At 41.5% G+C, this 24,730-nt stretch overlaps 1 protein-coding gene across 1 annotated transcript in view; it reads left to right on the top strand.

The window, feature by feature from the left end:
• The window catches only part of LOC140716394 (ankyrin repeat domain-containing protein 10-like), a 55,106-nt gene extending 37,615 nt beyond the window's left edge, over positions 1–17,491 (top strand). The window contains 2 exon segments of the mRNA XM_073029084.1: positions 3,580–3,824; positions 15,595–17,491. Coding sequence (XP_072885185.1) covers positions 3,580–3,824; positions 15,595–16,091 — 742 coding nt within the window. The 3' untranslated portion in view covers positions 16,092–17,491.
• Positions 17,492–24,730: the final 7,239 nt, after the last annotated feature.

Below are 24,730 nucleotides of genomic sequence, written 5' to 3'. Positions count from 1 at the left end.
CACCTGTGCATCAGCTGACATTTTCTCCAGCCTCTTCCAAGTACTACTCTTTCATCTGTGTAGATGGAAATAGCTTATCAACATGTTCAGTCTAGTACACTGAGAGATCCTTCACTAGACACTTTGCTTCATTTGTGGGTTACAAATGATCTAAGAACATTTACCCAGTTACGGATAATTACATTAAAACTTCTTTTTGGGCAGTTCAGTCGTCTTTTATTTTTCCTTGGGATGGAAACAATGCTCATTATTTGCAAGTCCACCCAATAGACCCCCCCCCCCCCCATTAGTCATTGAATTTGGTTTGTGTTGAAGGGGCTGAAGAAGAGATTAGATTTAGACCAGAAGACATGGAAGCAGATTTAGGCCATCCATAGAATCTGCTCCGCCATTCCATCATGGCTGATTTATTATCCTTCTCAACCCTATTCGCCTTCTCCCCATAACCTTTGACACTTTTACTAATCAAGAACCTATCAGTCTCCACTTTATACCCAATGACTTGGTCTCCACAGTCATCTGTGGTAATGAATTCCACAGATTCACCACCCTCTATTAAAATAAATGGCTCATTATCCCCTGTTAGCATATTTCTGGCTTGTGTACAGATGTGGATGTCAATTCTTCTGCACAAACACAAGAGGAATGGATTCTGTCATCTCTGTCATTTAGCTCTTGATGAATTAAATGTCTGATGCTTTATTATTGGATCCAGATTGTTTTCTTTCATGGTGTGTATGTGTGTCTGTATGTAAATATCTGATCCACAAACATTGCTACTTCTTGACACTTGCGATTGTACTTGTGCAGGCATTTATCAGTAAATTGCATTGTCAGTATTGCCAATCAATTCTGCCATATCAAATATTTTGTCACCTGTAACTTCGACCACCTAAGTGAGAGTTTGTAAAATCGCTCAATGGTTGCCAAATCTGTAAATGGAAGTTAAATAAACAATTGGACCATCTGTGTCTACCCATTGATTACTTTATTGAGGGGCTGTGCCTAGTTCACTGAAGAGGCCTGGCCTTGATTAACTATAATTTCATTGATTTCCACCTTTTCCTCAGGAAAGCTAAATGAGCAATAATCTAATTAGAAATTGTAACCTCAGCCACTTTAAATATTTTTAGTAAAATCATTAGCGTGTTTGCCTTAAGGATATACTTTTCTGTTTATTTCTCTGAAGTGTACAGTTTAGTCAGGAACTGAAAGCTCACTGCAGACTTTGTTGTAACTTGTTCTATGACAAATTTCTGATTGCAGATTTAACCTTCATAAGTTGCAATTTTACACCCTGTAAAAACTTGAGTATATATGCACATTTCATTTTTTAAATGCATCCTGAAACACTGGCAACAAGTTTTATCTGCTCTCATGAAATTCTGGCTTTTAATCCTCTGTCTCAGTTAAGTGATCCTTGATTTTTTTTAAATCTGCAGGACCATAAACAAGTTTGGGAAGTTGTGTCTTAAGAATTCAATAATCCAAAAGTATCTATGTTTTTTCCTTCATAACAATCTAGTCCACGCACTTGGGTAGAAATTCACATTAAAATACTTCTGACATGAAGGAGTGTCTTGGAGGAAGAAAGGATGTGGTGAGTAGGTGAAGTTGGGTGTTTCCAGCGTGTATGTGGGTTGGCGGGTCATGGCAAGTGATGAATCTGAAAGATATATTAAAAATGGAGAAATTGGAGGGGTGTGTGTAAAGTGGCTGGTAGTGGAAGTTGGTCTGTGCTTAGGCATGAAGCTCCATGGTGGTCATGTGTTGTGTTCTATTTATGAAATTGGGGTAGTGAGTAGGGTGTGGTGTTAGACAGCTAAACCAAACAAAAATTGATGAGGAGGGATTTAGATGCTGGCAATGTTAGATGAAACAAGATGAAACTTCACTGCAAGAGCAGAATGGAGTGGTATGGGATGAGTTGGTTGAAAGGGTCCTAGTATGTGAGCTTGCAGTACTTAAATTAAGTGTTTGAAGTACAACAGTACTTGCACATAGGAGGGTTGGGGAGTGCTACTGTCAGAAGCTTTTAGCTGGAGAAAAAACTACAAGGATTAGAATTAGAATTTATTTACATCTTGTATCCATCCCACAATGTGAGGGAGTAAAAATAGTTGCATTATGACCCCATTGCAATGTACAAACATGTGAATTTAAAAGATGCCATCCCGTAGCCTGTTGGTCCTGGCTTTAATGTTTCAGCAGCATTTGCCAGATGGAAGCAGATGAAACAGTTTATGTTTGAGGTGACTAGTGTCCCTGATGATCTTCCAGGCCTTCTTTCTGCACCTGCTACTATAAATGTCCTCAATGGAAGGAAGTTCACATTCACAGATGCGCAGAGACTAGTTGAACTGGAAGCACACAAGGGAGATGAGGACCCAGCTAACACATTGGGCAATGAAGGAATAGTTGGCTGCTATGGAGATGAAGCTGTGAGGTGACAAGGGAAGGAAGAAATTTCAGTTTACTCTTGGGGGGAGCATATTTGAAAAAGATCCTGTTTAGTAAGTTGGGTAATATACAAATATTTCCTGTTTATTTTCTAAATCTAATGGCTAAGACACTGGGAGATTACATCAGTGACTAGATTCCCTCTGAAATCTCTAAAATAAAACAATAAGTGCTAGAAATACTCAGCAGGTCAGACTGTATCTATGGAAAAAGGAACATGGTTAATGTTTCAGTTTGAAGAGCCTTTGACTAGAAGGAAACAAGAAGCTTGTGGAACTGCAGGTAGAGGTGACCAAGGGGAACATCTGGTCTGTGAGTGATCTGTTAGGAGCACATGGGGAATTGGGGAAATGGAGATGAGGTTTGCAGCACAGGATTGACCATTAACTTCATGAATGATAAGCAAACTCAGGCCATGTGACCTGCTCTCCCCAATCATTCAATCATAAAATAAATTAGCTTTCTGAACTCAGACCTTTTAAGAGATCAAAGACTTTGGCACTCGATATTTGTAGTTTTTGAAGCCATTAATACTATTGAATTGATCCCAGATCTAGTACACAGGCTGTAAAAGGTTAGCTTCAGATTGTAAGCTAGGAGCAAAGAAGCAGAGGATCAGTGGATGTATTTAATTTTGAAATGTTTTAAAATTTATCCATTTAAGAAATTTTAATTTGAATACTAAAGCTAAGGAAAGTGTCACTGGCTAAATCTCCCATTTTGTAGAAACGAATGTGATACATTTTTATGAATAGTCCTAATCAGTTTAGGATTATTCATAATGGAATAAGAGCCAGATATTTCACATCTGAGTGAATAAAAGTTTTGTTTAAAATTGTCTTTCTGAGAGATTGAATCTGCTAGTGATTTGAAATCTGCTTCAGACATCCATGCGTGATTATAATAATTTCCAATTAAGCAAACCTAATTTCAGAACCAAGTACCAATGCTGTAATGCTGTTATTGGTAGATTATTTTAATGTATTTATTTCTAATGCAGTCTTTCATATCGCCTTCAACAAATTGCCCAACTAATCTTTCCCATATGTCCAGATCTCTCCTGTGTTTGAAACATGATGCCAGGATGGAGTGTAATTGTTTCCCTGTTGCTTTGTGCAGTTTAAGGAATGCCAATGGGTTGACAGCAGCTCAACTTGCCCTGGCTCAGGGGTTCCGTGAGTGCTCCCAGTTCCTGTGCAATGTGCAGAACCATCAGCTGAATGGTTTCTACACCAATGGCATCGCCAGCGGTCTTTACCGGGATAACTTGATCACCGACGGACTAAATGGCTACACAGGAACCAACCGCAAGAGAAGCCATGAAGAATCTGAGCACAGTGGAATCAAGAAACCTAGAACTGAAGGTACGCAACTTCATCCACTCATTTATGGTCTTATTTTTCATAAGGTTCATTGCACTTGTGTTGTCATCTCAGTAATCACCTGAACAGGGAAAGGACAAATATTACATGGCTTTTGCAATTATGCACCATCGCCTGTAGCTCCGTCACTTAAATAGGTTAGTTTAAGCTCTCAAACTCACTCCAGCACAGTTCAAAGGGACTGCTGCAATGCTAGTGAGGTTAAATTGAATCTGTCCCCTCAGGTAAATGACAGTTATCTTGAGGTATGGCCCCAGGTGTCCTAGAAACAAATGTTTTGTCACTCACTGAACACCACAGAAGTAGAATATCTGTACAGTATTGTGGCACTTCTGGGGCCTGGGTGTGCATAAGCTCAATGCTGCAGTTTCTATGTTCTGACACGTTACCCTTCAAAAGTATTTCAGTGACATTTCATCTACTATGTCAATTTAAGGCCATAAAATCAGAGGGTCTCCTGTCATAGGAGAAAGATATTCTGAAGTGCCCAGCTACTCTGGTGATTTAACATCTCCAAATAATCCCTTTCCCTGTTTCCTCAGTGCTGCAGAATTGTAATGTTGTTATTTTCCTGCAATTCCCTTATGAATGCTCCTATTCAGTTTACACCTATCATATTTCAGAACAATGGGAAAGTAAAAACCAAGTCTGAATTAAGGAACACTTTAAGGATGCCTCAAATTATTCATGGTTGAAATTCTAAATTTATCATTTGATGGAGCTTGATCTTTCTTTCCTGGACTAAGTTGAGGTCTACCTTGGGCTGATTTTCCACTTCCTCCTATCCTGCTTTGTTTCTCATACCATTTATGTCCCTTTTATGCTGCAATGGATTGAAAACCGATCTCCGTGGAGGACTGTACGGTCTACATTTCCTCTGTATAGTTTCTTCCAGCTGGGGTTTGAATCATGGCCTGGAATCTTGGATTGATCTTGAAAACGAAGAAGTTGATCTATAAACCAGGTTTTGAACACTTCAATGCTGACATCGCAGATAACCAAAACCCTATTGTTTCACCTTTCCCACCTATCCACTCAGGCTCTACACAGTCCGAGTAATGGTCTGCACCCTGTCCACGGTGTATAATGAGGTACCATACTCGACTGACTATGTCGCACAATGTAATCTACTTGGCAGTAACTATTCCTGTTTGGCTTCTTAAATAATTTTTAACTTTGTATTTGAGAAGCTTTAATATTTTTGCTAACTTGGACACTTCTGTCCCTCCACAATGAAGTAACTAAGATTCTGAATTGCCCTCTGCTCCATTCTCCCTCCCCTCTTTATACCTCTCCCCACTGTCCTTCAATCCTTTGTACTTCCCTCTCTACTCTTTGACTCATCCTACCTTTCCCACATCCCTCTGATCCTCACTCTCTGCCCATCGTTCTGTGTGTACGCCTTCCCCACACTACCAATCTAGGTCACTTCCTTTATCTGCCAAATGTTTCAACTATTTAAAACATTTTAGTCCGTTCTGATTAAGTTTGATTCTTTTAATTTCAATATCTAAATCCAGCACACGTTTTGACACTGGGACAGTCTGACATTTCGCGGACATTGGTGCAGCATCAAGTTCAGGGATCTGAAACCAACTGGCAAGTACTGACAGTAGTCAGCGTAAGAACTCAGCTTTCATCATTCAGAAGTTACCACAGCACCACTGAAATGACTGAGACATATTTTAATTAAAATGTATTCAGCAAAGACATAATACACTATTGGTTTATATTTCTTAGTAATTCCAGCCATACATTGAGATTAATCACAGTATGAGCGTCTGGACATGGATCCCTCACAGGGAGTGACTGGCAGTGGAGTGAAGGGTGTATAGGGGGTGACCGAGGAGAGGAATGTACAGGCTGACTGCAGAGAAGGAATTATGGGTGGTCACAGTAAGGGGAAGGGAGGGAAATATGGAGATGACCGTGAGGAGGGGACAGGGTGTATTAGAGGCAACTGGAGAGAAGGGAATATGGTTGGTGACTGTCAGGGCAGAGGTATGTCACAGTGGGACTGTACCTTTGGGACAGGTATACTGCACTGGGAATGACAGTAAGGAAAGAGACACTCCAGTCAGAATGACTCAGACTGCAGCACAGACATATGAGTGGAGTCTTCTGATAGATGTGAATTGCGTCGGTGGTGTTACAGAACAAGTTACAGCACTTGCAAGAGTTCCACTTTGCAGGCTGGTCTCCTCTTCAGAGCGTGTATGCTCATGGCAGATTCCTCCTTCTCGCAGCTTTAGGAATTGATGGCTTCAGGAGCGCAGCAGACTATACCGCCGATGACGACCTGCACGACATTTGCCCGGAATTCCAGCCTCGTGCCATTTCAGGTGGGGCTGGTGAACTCCCAGCTGAGATCAGAGAGGACCTCACAGCTCAGGAGGGTTTATCTTTTAGGGACCAAGATGTTGAAGTCTTCACGGTCTCTCCAATGCAGACCCCATGCCGCTGTCTAAATAAATATGCATATGACTTTTGACATGTAGCAGCTACAAAGGCTGTGTTTCCTTCGCTGTGATTCATGACCTGGGCTGCTGCCTTCCAGTGAGTCATTATCACCACTGCTCAGTGTTTTCAAACAAAAGCTTTTACATCCTGGAGCAGCTAGGGGATGGAAAGTTGCCCAGTTATCAGCTCAAGGATGACTGAGTGCTCTGTAAATACAACTTCTACCTGCATGGTATACATGTACAAAATATATTACAGTGGGGATCTGTCCTATTTACTTTTAGTCCTTTATGATGTGGTGTTTGCTATGATTGGAGGTACTGAAAAATCCCTTTGAAGTAAGGGAGTACCAGTGAAAGTTTGCCCCTCAAACATTAATTCTAAAAACAACTGACTGGGCTGTATCTCATTCCTTTGTAGAATCTTGCTGTGCAATCTTGTCCACTCTGTTTCTTGCATTAAAGTAGTGACCCCACTTGATGAATAACTTCACTGGCAGTGAATTACTCAGCGGTGTTCTGAGGTTACAAAGGGTGCTTATAGATATTGGACTCTTTTTCTTCTGATAACTCTGGTGCTTTGAGATAATGTGTCAAACATGTTTCCACAATTTTTTAAATAAATAGCATTGATACTTCAGAGTCGTATTTTTGTCTTTGTTGCTCATTTTACTCTCATCCCTTCACTAAGGCACTGTGATTCCTGGCATGGTGGGTAGTCCTACGGTAAAACCTTCTGACCCTGACTAGCCAATGTCAGCCAGATGTTCAAATGATGATGCGTTCAGAGCTTTGTTCTGTTGGCTTTTCCCTTGGGTAACAATCGTACCTTCCCCTTGACTCTGGACCAGATTGGTCCATACAATGGAAAATGACCCAATACCAAACTCTCACCGCAGATTGTGAAGCCCTCCATATTTTACTGCTGCTGCAGAAGATGTGTGATGTATGAGAGTGTAGTTTGTGCATCTACTTACAGTGCAGGGTAGGTTATATTTGTGCATTTTACAAGTTTGCATTGTCCAGTCTCCTCATTCAGGTTAGATTTCATTGTTCTGAAATGGAATTTGCACATTTTGAATGAATGGTTTTGACAAAAAAAAAATCATAGATGCTGAAAGTCTGACAAAAAGGTCAAAGATGCTAAAATCACTGTGGGTTGGGCAGCCCCATTGGACCTCCCAGTCTTTCTCACCTTCTCCACTCTTTTTCCATACCCCCATCTTTCATAAATGCGCTCCTCCTACCCAACATGTACCCCACCCCTCCTTTGCCTCACCTGCTACTGTTGTGGCACAGTTCTTCCCCGGACAAGTAACTATTCCAAATCTAAAGGTGCAGAGCAGCTTTGTAAGAATGACACAATTATCATACTCATTAGTGACCATTGTGTGAACCTCTCAATTACAGTTTCCAGAATCTTCTTTGAAAAGTGTAATTGGACTTGTGCTTTGCTGAAATTGCAGCAAGTTTAAACGTTCCAATCCCACACCAGTAAGAAAGTCATCAGTGTGGGAACTTCACACTGATTTAATACTCCAGGTTTCAGACGGCAGGAAAGAAGAGAGAATGACAGTGATTCGGATGCACAGACTGCAGTCTTACTAGTTGCCTCTAAATCGGAAGGAGATTTATACATCCAGACAAAAGGGCTGGTGTACAGTGGAGAATTTCATGTGCGAACTCGGGTACTAGCAATGTAAGCTATGGAGAGTTTGTTTTCCAATCATATTAAAAAAAGATTGCGGTGTGAGAATAGAAATGGTGAGAAGAGGCTCAGAGTTTGTGACTAGGTAAATGTTTATCCAGAGTTAGGAATGCACAATTCACTGCGCTGTGATTGGTCCTAGGTTATTCGTAACACATAAAATGGTGAAAGGAGTTAGAGAGAGAATGTTAAGAAGTGTGGAAAAATAATGGGGAAACAGCAAAAGAGTAATAGCCCTAAGTTATTGCTAAACTTCTACACCAGCTGTGTTAAAACAGGTTAAATAGGCAGGATACTAGCTGCCAAGAGAGTTATTGAATCAAACCCATGGCTGGGCACACAGCATTCATTAGAGCACAATGATAAAATCACTGAGGACATCATCAGTTTCGGAGTGAAAGCCCTGCAGGCAGCTGCTGAAAGTGGGCATCGATCTATCACTACGATCAATTCATCGGACCTGCCCATCATCAAGGCACAGAAACCACACTTACAAACCTTGAAATCACAACTGCTTGTGAGACGTTGCCCAGGGATCAGGTTCCAAACCTTGTTTGTCCAGAAAGCTGGGTTTCTTCTGATTAAATCAGAGTGCAAATCAGATTTATTATCACTAACTTAGATGATGTGAAATTTGTTGTTTTGTGACAGCAGTATAGTGCAAGACATAAAATCACAATAAATAAATAAATAAACAAATAGTGCGAAGAAAAGGAATAATGAGATAGTGTTCATGGCTACTGTTCAGTAATCCAATGTTGAAGGGGAAAAGCTGTTTTTGAATCATTGAGTGTAGGTCTTCAGGCTCCTGTATCTCCTGCTTGATGTTAGTAATGAAAAGAGGGTATGTTGAGAATGGTTAGAGTCCTTAATGATTGATGCAACCTTTCTGAAGCACTGCCTCTTGAAAATGTCTTCAATGGTAAGGAGGGTTGTGCCCGTGATGGAGTTGGCTGAGTCTACAACCCTCTGCAGCTTCTTTCAATCCTGTACATTGGAGCCTTCATACCAGGTGGTTGTACAACTAGTTAGAATGTCGTACAGTCAAAACTACAATCAGGACTACACTCAACAGTATTTTCACATCGTCCTGAATATCAGTGTTCTCAAAGTGAACAGGAGAAAGTTCCTTAATGTAAAATTTAAAATAGGCTTTGGTTATGATGTCGCTTAATTACATGATGCAGATGATAAGACAACAGGTATTAACAATGAACTGGACATGTTGGATATCTGTTGATACCAGATAACGCTGAGTACGTGGAATGGTTTCAGCCTTGTTTTGGAACATCTTAGATGATTTCGCTCAATGTTCTTGTCTGAAGTATCAAAAATTCATGTGGTGGTGTTTCAGTCCTACAATTTACTGGAATGTGACATAATGTTAATTTTTCCACTTACAATATTGCTATGCAAATATAGAATGAATTTGGGTTATTTGGGACACATCGGGACCAGTACATTTTGGCCCAATTAAGTGGCTGCTCCAATTAGCTGAAGTTTCATGAAAATTATTAAAAAGGTCTAGAAAAGACAAACTACCATTTAACTGAGTAACAAATGATGTATTTAAATGAAATACAGAACAAATTAAAACATGACCAGTACCATTACTGTATTATAACACTGTATTAGTTCCTAATAGTTGGAGGAATTCATCCAGTGTACACTGCAGCGTTCCTTTGGTTGACTGTAAATGAACAAAATCAGCATAGGCACCGAGTGCAGAGATGCCTTCCTATAATGCTTTCAACAATTGTATCCTTGAAATCTTGATTTCTATTGTAGCACTAAGATGATTGTCCATACTTCATTGTTCTTTGTTGAAGTAGTGAAATCATTTCATTTTCACTCCCAGCTGTACTTTCATCTCCAAGCATTAAAGCTTGAAATCACAGTGAACAATACACTTCTGAATTAACCATATAACAATTACAGCACGGAAACAGGTCATCTCGGCCCTTCTAGTCCGTGCCAACACTTACTGTCACCTAGTCCCACTGGCCCGCACTCAGCCCATAACCCTCCATTCCTTTCCTGTCCATATACCTATCCAATTTTACTTTAAATGACAATACTGAACCTGCCTCTACCACTTCTACTGGAAGCTCATTCCACACAGCTACCACTCTCTGAGTAAAGAAATTCCCCCTCATGTTACCCTTAAACTTTTGCCCCCTAACTCTCAAATCATGTCCTCTTGTTTGAATCTCCCCTACTCTCAATGGAAAAAGCCTATTCACGTCAACTCAATCGATTCCCCTCATTATTTTAAATACCTCTATCAAGTCCCCCCTCATCCTTCTACGCTCCAAAGAATAAAGACCTAACTTGTTCATCCTTTCCCTGTAACTTAGGTGCTGAGACCCAGGTAACATTCTAGTAAGTCTTCTCTGTACTCTCTCTATTTTGTTGACATCTTTCCTATAATTCGGTGACCAGAACTGTACACAATACTCCAAATTTGGCCTTACCAATGCCTTGTACAATTTTAACATTACATCCCAACTCCTATACTCAATGCTCTGATTTATAAAGGCCAGCATACCAAAAGCTTTCTTCACCACCCTGTCCACATAAGATTCCACCTTCAGGGAACTATGCACCTTTATTCCTAGATCACTCTGTTCTACTGCATTCTTCAATGCCCTACCATTTACCATGTATGTCCTATTTGGATTATTCCTACCAGAATGTAGCACCTCACACTTATCAGCATTAAACTCCATCTGCCATCATTCAGTCCACTCTTCTAACTGGCCTAAATCTCTCTGCAAGCTTTGAAAACCTACTTCATTATCCACAACGCCACCTATCTTAGTATCATCTGCATACTTACTACTCCAATTTACCACCCCATCATCCAGATCATTAATGTAGATGACAAACAACATTGGACCTAGTACAGATCTAGCACACCACTAGTCACCGGCCTCCAACCTGACAAACAGTTATCCACCACTACTCTCCGGCATCTCCCATCTAGCCATTGTTGAATCCATTTTACTACTTCAATATTAATACCTAACGATTGAACCTTCCTAACTAACCTTCCGTGCGGAACCTTGTCAAAGGCCTTACTGAAGTCCATATAGACAACATCCACTGCTTTACCCTCATCAACTTTCCTCGTAACCTCTTCAAAAAATTCAATAAGATTTGTCCAACATGACCTTCCACGCACAAATCCATGCTGACTGTTCCTAATCAGACCCTGTCTATCCAGATAATTATATATACCATCTCTAAGAATATTTTCCATTAATTTACCCACCACTGACATCAAACTGACAGGCCTGTAATTGCTAGGTTTACTCTTAGAACCCTTTTTAAACAATGGAACCACATGAGCAATACGCCAATCCTCCGGCACCATCCCTGTTTCTAATGACATTTGAAATATTTCTGTCAGAGCCCCTGCTATTTCTACACTAACTTCCCTCAAGCTCCTAGGGAATATCCTGTCAGGATCCAGAGATTTATCCACTTTTATATTCCTTAAAAGCGCCAGTACTTCACCTCTTTAATAGTTATAGTTTCCATAACTTCCCTACTTGTTTCCCTTACCTTACACAATTCAATATCCTTCTCCTTAGTGAATACCGAAGAAAAGAAATTGTTCAAAATCTCCCCCATCTCTTTCGGCTCCACACATAGCTGTCCACGCTGATTCTCTAAGGGACCAATTTTATCCCTCACTATCCTTTTGCTATTAATATAACTGTAGAAACCCTTCGGATTTATTTTCACCTTACTTGCCAAAGCAACCTCGTATCTTTTAGCTTTTCTAATTTCTTTCTTAAGATTCTTTTTACATTCTTTATATTCCTCGAGCACCTCATTTACTCCATGCTGCCTATATTTATTGTAGATCTCCCTCTTTTTCCGAACCAAGTTTCCAATATCCCTTGAAAACCATGGCGCTCTCAAACTTTTAACCTTTCCTTTCAACCTAACAGGAACATAAAGATTCTGTACCCTCAAAATTTCACCTTTAAATGACCTCCATTTCTCTATTACATCCTTCCCATAAAACAAATTGTCCCAATCCACTCCTTCTAAATCCTTTCGCATCTCCTCAAAGTTAGCCTTTCTCCAATCAAAAATCTCAAATTGTCTTTCTCTTTATTTCTGTACTGTGTACATTCCTATGAAGAATTTGTATTGACAATCATCCTGAATTTTTACAGTCATTGAAAGCACTATTTGAAAGCAGTCCAATATCTGCACTAGGTGTCTGCACTGATTTTGTTTACTTAGTCAATCAAAAGAACATGTCAGCGTACACTGAATTCATCTGTTGATAACTATAAGGAATTAACACTTTTAAAGTATTGTATTGGTAGTTTTCTAATTTGTTACTTAAACCATAGTTTGTCTTTTTTTAATATCTTTCTATTTCCATGAAACTTCAGATTATTGGGAAAGCTGCTTAGTTGGGCCAAAATATACTTGTTCCTATGTGGTCCAATTAACCAGAATCCACTGTATATGTACAAAAATATAATTCACTTCTACTGAAAGTTGAATGAATAAGGATAGACATTCAGTTTTTTCCACAGAAGGAATTTCCTTGAGGATTCTCTCGCCCTCTCTTTATCCCTCATTGGTCTGCTCCTCTTCTACAGCAAGCTGAGGTTCCTTCTTCCTGGACATCACAACCACCACTACTTCTGGTCAGTGGGGTAAAGGAGTGAGTCAGACTATCACCCTTCCCAGAAGAGACCTGCTCCTGGTTACCCAAGCCCAGTGCTGAATGGTGGGTTGTGATTTAGGACTAGTCTTTATACAGGATGGTGCCTTTGTTTTCAAATAAAGCTTGGGAAAGAATGTAGTCAGGCAGAGAAAACTTGGAAATATTCTTCATTAAATTTATTGGATTTCCTCATAAGACATTCAGCCTTAAAAAATTAGGCCATTTAACCCATCAAATCTGCTTCACCATTCAGTCATGGCTGATTTATTATCCCTCTCAACCCCATTCTGCTGCCTACTCCTTGAAACCTTTGACACCCTTACTAATCAAGAACCTATCAACCTCTGCTTTAAATATACCTAATGACTTGGCCTCCTCAGCCACCCATGGCAATGAATGACACAGATACACTGCCTCTGGCTAAAAAAATAAATTCCTCCTCATCTATTCTAAAGGGACATCCCTCTATTCTGAGGCTGTGCCCTCTGGTCCTATATTCCCCCATTATTGGAAACCTGCTCTCCACATCTACTTTGTCCAAGCCTTTCAATATTGAATAAGCTTCAAGGGGATACACCTCATTCTTCTAAACATCAAATATTCTTCATACATTAACTCAGGATAATTTTCATGAACCTCTCCAATGCCAGTTATTCTCTTGCTCCTTATTAAGTGTGTGAATTTGCTTTGGTTTTTCTCTGCTAGTATTTTTTCATGCCCTCTGTGAGCTTAATGAATTTCCTTTCACCCCTCCACGCTGCATTTTCTCCATAGGCTCATTATTTTTTTGGCCTTGTCTTTTCCTTTATGCACCTCATCATTCAGGGTATCTGAATTTGGCAGAGCCACTCTTTTTACACGCTCTGGGCCTGTTGTCCGCATGGAATTTGGTGAGAAGTAATTTGTCGCTGCAAAAACAAGAATATTGAGATGGTAATGACCTGTGAAATAGTGAAAAGAGATGAGAGAAGCAGAAGGTGTCAGTGGAGAGTAGGAGTGGATTAACACATCACCAAAAGAACAGAGATGACAGTGATTCGGTGTTTGTATGCTCATTAATGTCATGCAAGGGATCACCATAACCCTATGATCTGTGGTTCCAAGAAAAGAATATTTATTCAGCTTGACCTACGATCGGTAGCCAATTTGTTAGCTGCCTCCTGTACCTAATAATGTGGTCTGCTGCTGTAGACCATCCACTTCAAGATTCAATGGGTTGTGCATTCAGGGCTGCTCTTCTACACACCACTCTTGTAACATGTGGTTATTCGAGTTATTGTTGCCTCCTTGTCAGCTTGAACTAGTCTAGCTATTCTCCCCTGAGCTCTCTCATAATAATCCCAGAAGATCAGCAGTTTCTCAGATACTTAAACCATCTGATCTGGTACCAGCAATCATTCCATTGTCAAAGTCACTTAGGTCACATTCTGAACAACATCTGAACCTCTTGACCATGTCTGCAGGCTTCTGTGCATTAAGTTGCTGCCACATGATTGGCTGATTAGATATTTGCATTAACTAATAAAGTGGCTTTCAAGTGTATGTGTAACTAATTCAGCTTTTCAAATCACGTTGTACTTATGTTGCCATTCTACTCATTATGTTGCAATATTGAAGAAATCTCATCACCAAACAAAAAGTTATAGTCCCTGACATCAGCTAATTGGATTATTTTCACTGTGACCTTAATCTTCTGTGTACCATCCTCTTGGCCCACTCCCCTGATCCAAACTGTTGCTAGGGGTGTCTGCTGACACGTGGCATCTCCTGGCACTCACAAGCTGGCAGGATGTGGAATTCTCTGTGACCAGGATTGGAGTTAAAGCTGCCTCTACCTGTAACTGTCCTGTGGGGCTACAGTCAGGAGCTTAGTTAGAGCCAGCATTATGTGGCTGTGTCACACGGGAGCAGGCAGAAAGGAAGCAGTATTGTGACTAAAACTCTTGCCATCACATTCTTCAAAGTGAGATCATTAAAAACCTCAGCCAACTGTCTGATCATCACCTTCAATTCTGCTCATTAACTAAACTCCACCTCCTTGCTCTTAAATGTGAACTCTCTAATCTTCCCCCAACCCCTCCTGCCTCCTCCCTATCAGCCAGAGACTCTGCCCTAGCCGGTGCCGGGAATATGACTTCAGCCCTCCAGTAACATTCTCCACATCTCCCTCTTCTGTGGAACAAATGCTTCCTCCCCACTCCTGCTGCATGTCTCTATGTCAGGCTGGATCAGCACCATGGTTTTTATTTTCAGATTGGCTTGTTTAACAGTTTAGGGTGTTGCTGGCACTTTGTTGAAATGTGGAAAAGTGGGAGGAGGAGCTGTTGGAATTGGACTGTATTTGATTGCTAGGGATGGATAGATGGAGAATTGCTGGTGTTGTGGTAGTGTGTCCCTGCAAACGAAAATACTGAATGCCCTGACGACACCCCCAAAACCCTAACCACATCCCACACAAACCCCTGATCACACACATCCAACATCCCCCAATACCCTTACCACAGCATGTCCCACCAAATACCGCCACTTTAACCATACCACACCCAGATCACACTCAAACACGCCCAATCCTACTCCCTATCCATCCAACAACTGTCCCCACACCCCAGGTCCATTGACTAGCTTAGCCACACCATCCTTGTGTGTGTTTGAGTGTATAAGTGCATGCCAGTGTGTGTGAAGTTTGTAGGTCAGGTATTGTTCCCAGAGGAGGAGAGATCTAACTTGGAGCTGCCTGTTAGGGGCAGTGGTGGCTCTGACTGAGCCCAACCGCTTAAAGCTTGAGCATTACCACCGCAGTCTCATCCTGCTCGAGCTGCTCAGCTCGAGGGTAAAGACATGTTAGAAATGGTTGTTGACAGTAACATCTGCAATGTTCCCACCTCCCAGGTCTATGTCTCAGCAACAGTGCAGAAGGCTGCAGCTTCCTGGACGAGCCATTCACCAACCTGGCCTCTGCGAATGGCTACCTCCACACTTCCAGCTTCCTCCCAGATCCAGTCAGCGGAGGGAATGGCGCCTCGCATGGAATGGCCTCTGAATTGAGCAGCGGGTTCTGTCATGGTCCTGTCTCACCCCCCAGCAGCAAAAGTGGAGCGGTGGGTTCGGAGAGCTGCCAGCCGCTGTCGGAAATGTGTGGAGCCCTCCACCAGAATGGCAGTCCTAGCAGTTGTGTGGGTGCCCAGCCAGCATGGCCCTGCGGTCCCACCAATGGGCTCCACGGTGATCACGACCCACTCCAGTTTGGGTACTACCACGGCTTTGGAGACACAGCTGAGAGTATCCCTGACCTCAACAGTTACATGGAGCACTCTAACTCAGTAAAGGTGGAGCAGAGCTACAACAATACAGTCTGCAGTGTCATCCACCTCTTCCACGGGTCATAGGAAGGTGGTGTATGACTCTTGCTACTGTTTGTGAAGCTCCCCTCTCCCATCTTTTCTCTTACAGGAATAAGTATAAAGCTTGAAGTCACATTTTGACTTAAAATCATTAATGTCTTAATAACCTAGAACTCATCCCTATGAGGACAGGTGCTGGTTATAGTGTCCTCTGTTGATTGAGAATTGTTCCATGGCCAAGTTGTCAATGTTTGGTATACAGCTAAAGGAGGCGATCTTTAAAAACTTTACTAATGTCTCTTTTGTTCCAATTAAACATCAGAGGTGGAACCTGTAACTGGTGGTAGTCCTAAGTCTGTACATCCTTCCCACATGAATGAATCTTTGTGCTTCTAATTGGTGACTGAATTATCAAATCTTGTTGATTTAAGTTTTGTTAATCTGGTTATAGTGATTGTTATGGTTGAAGGAACTGTCATATGGATGTATCAATCAGTAAACTATGATTGTGCGTTAACTCCCAAGGTCCAAGGATGATGGCGGAGACTGAACTCCATAAATCTGTGAAATGGCAGAATCCCTACCACACAAGATGTTTGTGTGCGCGTCTGTAACTGAACCACACAAGTAAATATTCATCCATTACATGCCATAAGACCTAGGAGCAGAAGTAGGCCATTTAGCCCATCAAGTCTGCTCCGCCATTCAATCAGGCTGATCCACTTCATCCAGTTATCCCCACTCCCCTGCTTTCACCCCATACCCTTTGATGCCTCGGCTAATCAAGAACCTATCTATCTCTGCCTTAAATACTCCCAATAACTTGGCCTCCACAGCTGCTCATATACGTATGAACAGGTGAGAGCATTGTCCTGACCTGTATCTCAGTCCCAATATTACCATTTTATATTTGAGTGCTGATTGGTACAACCTAACAACCATAGGATGTTGATATGTGTGCTAAGGACTATGACTAGACATTTAATGTGATGGAAATTGTATTCGGTTAGAGCAGAGGTACCCAACCCGGGGTCTACGGACCCCTTGGTTAGTGCTGGGATCCATGGCACGAAAAAGGTGGGAACTCCTGAGTTACAGCAAATTTACACCATTGCTCTTCAACACTCTCAGTTGGATTCTGAGTTTAACCAGCTCTGTGCAAACCTTAGTGTGATGAGTAATGGTTATCTTTTTAACTTTTGAAATGTGTGTTTCTATCCATTTATAAACTTCAAATTTAATTGTTAATCTTACATCTAAAGACACTGTGTCTGCTCCCAACAATTTAAGCCTATAACCACCTGTTTCAAACCTTTATCCTTGCACCACTTTGCTCATTGCATGTTTCACACTTCCCTGCTGCATTGGAAACTTTAATTTGTTTTTTTGTAAAATGTTTTGTTTACAAAGAATTGAATAAAGATTTTTCACAATATTGTTTAAAACAGATCTGCCAAGTTGTGTTTTGTTCCAGCAATTTGCATATGATTTTTCAACCATTCCAGAATCAATCAGAATCAGGTTTAATATTTTTGTCATATATCATGGAATTTTTTAACTTTGCGGCAGCAGTGCAATGCAATACATGATAAATACAGAAAAAAATAAATGAATTACATTTAAGTATATATGTATATTAAATAATTAAATTTAAAAATAGTGCAAAAATGTACATTAAAAAAGTGAGATAATGTTCATGGGTTCAATGCCCATTCAAAAATCAGTGGCAAAAGGTAAGCTGTTCCTGAATTGCTGAGTGTGCTTTTGGGCTTCTGTACCTCCTTCCTAATGGGAACAATGAAAAGAGGGCATGTCCTGGGTGAAGGGGGTCCTTTATAATGGTCGCTGCCTTTCTGAGGCATTGCTGCTTGAAGATGTCTTGGATACTATGGAGGCTCGTCCCATGATGGAGCTGACTACTTTTACAACTTTCTACAGTTTCTTTCAATGCTATGCATTAGTCCGTCCCCCCTCTCCCCCCACCACATACACCAGAACGGTGATGCAGCCTGTCAGAAATTTCTCCACAGTACATATGGGAAAGTTTTCGAATGTTGTAGGTGACAAACCAAATCTCAAATTCCTAATGAAATAGAACATAGAAAACCTACAGCACAATACAGGCCCTTAGGCCCACAATGCTGTGCTGAACATGTACTTACTTTAGAAATTGCTTAGGGTTACCCATAGCCCTCTATTTTCCTAAACTACATGTACCTATCTGGGAGTCTCTTAAAAGACCCTATTGTATCCGCCTCCACCACCGTTGCCAGCAGCCCATTCCACGCACTCACCACTCTCTGAGTAAAAAAGATGTACCCCTGACATCTCTTTACCTACTTCCAAGTACCTTAAAACTGTGCCCTCTCACGTTAGCCATTTTAGCCCTGGGAAAAAGCCTCTGACTTTCCACACGAGCTATGCCTCTCATCATCTTGTACACCTCTATTAGGTCACATCTCACCCTCCCTTGCTCCTAGGAGAAAAGGTCAAATTCACTCAACCTATTCTCGTAAGCCATGCTCTCCAACCCAGGCAACATCCTTGTAAATCTCCTCTGCATCTTTCCTATAGTTTCCACATCCTTCCTGAGGGTGAGGTAACCAGAATTTGAGCACAGTACTCCAAGTGGGGCCCTGACCAGGGTCCTATATAGCTTCAACATTACCTCTTGACTCTTGACCTCAATCCCACAGTTGATGAAGGCCAATTCGCCGTATGCCTTCTTAACCACACAGCCTGCACAACAGCTTTGAGTGTCCTATGGACTCAGACTCAAAGGTCTCTCTGATCCTCTACACTGCCAACAGTCTTACCATTACTACTATATTCTGTCATCATATTTGACCTACCAAAATAAACTACCTCAGACTTATCTGGGTTGAACTCCATCTGCCATTTATCAGTCCAGTTTTGCATCCTATCAATGTCCTGCTGTAACCTCTAACAGCCCTCTACACTATCCACAACATCCCCAACTTTTGTGTCATCTGCCAAATTTACTAACTCATCCCACCACTTCCTCATCCAGTTCATTTATAAAAATCACCAAGAGTAGGGGTCCCAGAACAGATCCTTGAGGCACACCACTGGTCACCGACCTCCATGCAGAATATGACCCATCTACAACCACTCTCTGCTGTCTGTGAGCTAGCCAGTTCTGGATCCACAAAGCAATGTCCCCTTGGATCCCATGCCTCCCTACTTTCTCAATAAGCCTTGTATGGGGTACCTTATCAAATGCCTTGCTGAAATCCATAAACACTACAGCTACTGCTTTTCCTTCATCAATGTGTTTAGTCACATCCTCAAAAAATTCAATCGGGCTCATAAGGCATGACCTGCCCTTGACAAAGCCATGCTGACAACTCCTAATCATATTATACCTCTCCAAATGTTCATAAATCCTTTCTCTCGGGATCTTCTGCAACAACTTACCAACCACTGAATTAAGACTCACTGGTATGTAATTTCCTGGACTATCTCTACTCTGTTTCTTGAACAAAGGAACAACATCTGCAATGCTCCAATCCTCCAGAACCTCTCCTATTCCCATTGATGATGCAAAGGTCATTGCCAGAAGCCCAGCAATCTCCTCCCTTGCCTTCCACAGTAGTCTGGGGTATATCTCATCCGGTCCCAATGACATATCCTACTATATGCTTTCCAAAAGCTCCGGCACATTCTCTTAATGTCTATGTGCTTAAGCTTTTCAGTCTACTGGAAGTCATCCTGACAATCGCCAAGATCCTTTTCCTTAGTGAATACTGAAGCAAAGCACTCATTAAGTACCTCTGCTACCTTCTCCGGTTCCATACATGTTTTTCCACTGTTACACCTGACTGGTCCTATTCTCTCACATCTTATCCTCTTGTTCTTCATGTAATTGTAGAATGTCTTGGGGGGTTTTCCTTAATCCTGCTCACCAATGCCTTCTCATGGCCCCTTCTGGCTCTCCTAATTTCATTCTTAAGCTCCTCCCTGCTAACCTTATAATTTTCTAGAACTCTATCATTAGCTAGTTTTTTGAACCTTTCATAAGCTTTTCTTCTTGACTAGATTTTCAACAGCCATTCAAGAGGGTTCTTGTACCTTGCCATCCTTCCCCTGTCTCATTGGAACGTACCTATGCAGAATGCCATGCATATATCCCCTGAACATTTGCCATATTTCTCCTTACTCCAATTAAACATTTTCCTGACTTGTCTGCTTCTATCCCTCTCCAATGCTATGGTAAAGGAGATAGAATTGTAATCACTGTCTCCAAAATGCTTTCTCACTAAGAGACCTGACACCTGACCGCTGTTTTGCCTTCTTATAGCAGCATCAATATATTGGGACCAAGTTAGATCCTCGGAGATATTGACACCCAGGAACTTGAAATTGCTCACTCTCTGCACTTCCGATCCCTCCATGAGGATCCACATCAACTTCCATATCCAACTACTATTTAGTTGGATTTGGATATCACAAGTAGTTTTATTATTACTGATACATGTTGTGAAATTTGTTATTTTAAGGCAGATGTACAATGCAATGCATAAAAAGATGCTATGAATTACAGTAAGAAATATCTATATAAAAATGAATTAAGTAGCGCAACAAGAGCAAAAATAGTGAGGTGGTGTTCATGGGTTCATTCACAGTTCAGTAATCTGACAAGTGAAAAAGCTGTTCTTCAAACATTGAGTGTGTTGTCTTAAGGTTCTTGTACCTCCTCTCTGATGGTTGTAATGAGAAGAGAAGTCTTGGGTGGTGGGGATGCTGCCTTTTTGAGGCATTGACTTTTGAAATGTTTTCAATGATGGGGAGGCTGATGCCCATGATGAAACTGGCTGTGTTTACCACCCTCTGCAGTTTTTTTTCTGATTCTGTGTAGTGGCCCCTCCATACCACATGGTGATGCAAGTCAGAATGCTCCCCTTGATAAATCTGTAGAAATTTTCTCATCATTGGCGAAATACCAAACCTCCTCAAACTAACGAAATATAGCTGCTCGTGTGGTTTGTTTGTAAATGTATCTATGTAAGACCATTCAGTCCATTGAGACTGCTCTACCCTTCCATCTCAGTTGATTTATTATCCCTCTGAACCACATTCTCCTCATAATCTTTGAAGCCCTGACTAATCAAGAACCTATTAATCTCTACTTCAAGTACACCCAATGACTTGGTATTCACAGCCATCTGTAGCAGTGAGTTCCACAGATTCACCACCCTCTGGCCAAAGAAATTCCTCTTCATCTAATGGAACACCCCTCCATTCTGAGACTGTGCCCTCTGGTCCTACACTCCCTCACTCTCGGAAACATCCTATCCACATTCACTCTATCTACTCTTTCTATATTCAGCAGCTTTCGATGAGAACCTTCTCATTCTTCTAAACTGCAGTAAGTACAGGCCCAGAATTATCAAACATTCATACATTAACCCTTTTGTTCCCAAGATAATTCTCTTGAGCCTCCTCTGGATCCTCTCCAATGCCAGCATATCTTCACTTAGATAAGGACCCAAAACTGCTCATAATACTCCCAAGTGCAGTCACACCAATGCCTTTTAAAGCCTCAGCATTACCCCCTTGCTTTTATATTCTTGTCCTCTCAAATTGAATGCTAACATTGCATTTGCCTTCCTTACTACTGACTCAACCTGCAAGTCAGCCTTTAGGGAATTCTACACAAGGACTCCCAATTTTGCACCTCTAATTTTTGAATTTTCTCCCCATTTAGAAAACAGTCTATGCCTTCATTCCTTCTATCAAAGTTTACGTCCATATACTTCCCTATACTATATTTTATTTGCCACTTCTTCGCCCATTCTCTTCTGCAGACTCCCTGTTTCCTCAAAGCTACCTCCCCATCTACCTATCTTTGTAACATCTGCAAACTTGGCTGTACAGCCATCAATTCTACGATCCAAATCATTGACGTAAAACATGAAAAGATACAGTCCCAACACCGACACATGCAGAACACCACTAGTCACTGACAGCCAACCAGAAAAGGCCCACTTTATTCTCACTCTACCTCCTGGCAATCAGCCAATTTTCTATCCAAGCTCATAACTTTCCTGTGAAACGTGTGCTCTTATTTGTGAAGCAGCTTCATGTGTAGCACTTTGACAAAGGCCTTCCGAAGATCCAAGTAAACAACATCCACTGACTCTCCTTTGTCTATCTTGGCGGTTCCTCTAAAACATTCCAACAAATTTGTCAGACAAGATTTTCCCTTAAGAAAACATGCTGACTTTGGCCTATTTTATCATGTCTTCAAGCACCGTGCCCTTCAGAGGAACATGAAGTCGCTAGTATGTTAAGATGGTTCAAAAGTATGTTACGTAAAGGGAAATTACAGGCTGCAGATTGTAGTGAGAGTAGTTCAGAAGTATTTTAGAAGTTTTGTAAATTGCCCATAAAGCATGACTGTGTTTCACCAGCGCCACCTTGAAGATAGCAATTCTTGCCCTCAGAATTCCCTCCAGTAACTTTCCTGCAACTGAGTCAAGCTCACTAGTCTGTATTTCCCTAGTCTATTCTTGCTACTCCTCTTGGACAATAGAACATTAACCACCCTCAGTCTTCTGGAACTTTGCTAATGACTACCAACAAAGCAAATATCTCTACAAGGCCCTCCACAATTTCTTTCCTGGCTGCCCGTAAGGTCTTGAGGTGTTGTTGGTCAGGATATGTTGGCCCACCTGAATGTGCTTCAAGGCTGCAAACACTTCCTTCCTCATAATAAGCATATGATCTGACACCTCACTACTTTCTACCCTCATTTCTTTGATATCCTTAGTAAACATCCAAGAGAAATAAACATTAAAAATCCCAGCCACTTCCTGCGTTCCAACATGTAGGCAGACCTGATGGTCTTTAAGATGGTCTTTTCTCTCTAACTACTCTTTTGTGTTGGGATTATCATTAACACTGCTGACAAATTAATTTCATATCCTGTCCTTCTCTTTGCCCTTTTGATTTTGCTCTCTCTTGAGCTTTTTACATTCATGCAGAGACTGATCTACATCCACCTAAAAGTGATGTACGCTTCCTCCATCCTCCTGACCAGAGCCTCATATCTCTTGTTAACCAGGGTTCCCTGAACTACAAAAGGAACATGTTGCCTCTGGACTCCTGACATGACCCTTTTGAACAGTTGCCAACTATAAACTATGCATTTAAATTGCCTAGTTGACCCCAACTAGATCCTACCTAATGCACTCAAAGTTAGCCTTGCTCTACTTCACTGCATTTTGGATGCAACGTTAGTCCTTATCCAGAGAGCAGATGTACAGAGGGAGGTCCGAGTTCCACACGTTTGGATTTGGGGGTTTTATGTAGATCCCAGGTGCTAGAGAGGAAGGATTATTTTTCTCTAAGCTGGCCATGTAATACTTAAAGTTGGGAGAGTTTTGGTCTATTTCTTTGGGACTTTACCAAACGACCACTCAATGCTCAGTGTCAAAATGCTACCCGAGGCAGCAAGGCAAGTTGTGCTAAATTTGAGGGGGAGACACACAATAAATGTTTGCTTCGCCCTGTCTGCACTGTGAAAGTGGAGATTGACTGCCACCTTCTGCCCAGGCAGCAGTACTGTGCTCCTGCCGATTAATTCATATGCAATACTAAGATTGGAAGCTGAAGTTTTTTCTTAGCAATGTTATTGCAGTAGATTAAGTAGTAATAAATTAAATATATACTGTATTTATTTGTGTGATTTGAAGCAATAATCACTGATCTTTCTTCAGACTAGTTTCCATGGATACTGTTCCACACCTCCCCTCAATCTCAAAGCTCACGTACATTGTCACCACCCTTGGATGTGCAGCATCACCCTCTCGTCCAATTGTCAAATTCCTTTGTCAATTCACTGGCTCTTTTTCCAATCAAAGCCTCAGTCCCTTCCCCTAAAAGTTCTGTAATTTTCTTTAAATAAATGTTTATCTGACAATCCTTGCATGAAGTGCCTTGGAATCCCTCAACAGTTAAGAGGCAATGCATTAACGATGGTGTTTGGCACATTGAACCAGTTACAAATGATGTCACAGCCAAATCGAGCACCCCACCACCCTCAGAGGGAAGGTATTTCTCCCCATCCCTTCTGACTCCTTAATCTGAGACCCCGGTTCTGGACTCACTGTCCACGATTAAACATCTCCATTGCGCCGGATAGAAAGGTTTCTTTGAATACAATACTGTGCAAAAGTCTTAGGTATCCACCCTGTCCTTAAAGAACGGGATTTCCCTTCCTCCACCATTGGTGCTGCCCTCACCCTCATCTCCGCTCATTTCCCAAACATCCACACTCACCCCATCTTCCCGCTATCTTACCACTGGTAGAGTTCCTCGTGTCTTGACCTACTACCCCATGAGCCTCTGCATCCAACACATCATGCTCCGCAACTTTCACCATCTCTAAAGGGATTCTACCACCAAACATATCTTTACCTAACCCTCCTCCCTCCAGCTCTCTGCAAGAATCTCTCCCTCCACAATTCCCTTGTCCACCGCCACTCTTCTCCCTCCTAGCACTTATCCCTGCAAGTGGCCTAAGTGCTACACCTGCCCATACACTTCCTCCCTGGCCTCTATTCAGGGCCCCAAACAGTCCTTCCAAGTGAGGCAACATTTCACCAGCAAATCTGCTGAGGTCATCTACTATGTCCAGTCTCCCATGCTGCCTCCCCTAC

This window comes from Hemitrygon akajei, chromosome 2, assembly GCF_048418815.1.
Source record: "Hemitrygon akajei chromosome 2, sHemAka1.3, whole genome shotgun sequence".
Lineage (NCBI taxonomy): Eukaryota > Metazoa > Chordata > Chondrichthyes > Myliobatiformes > Dasyatidae > Hemitrygon > Hemitrygon akajei.
Note: the sequence above shows the minus strand (reverse complement) of the source record. Positions and strands in the feature narration are given on the sequence as shown.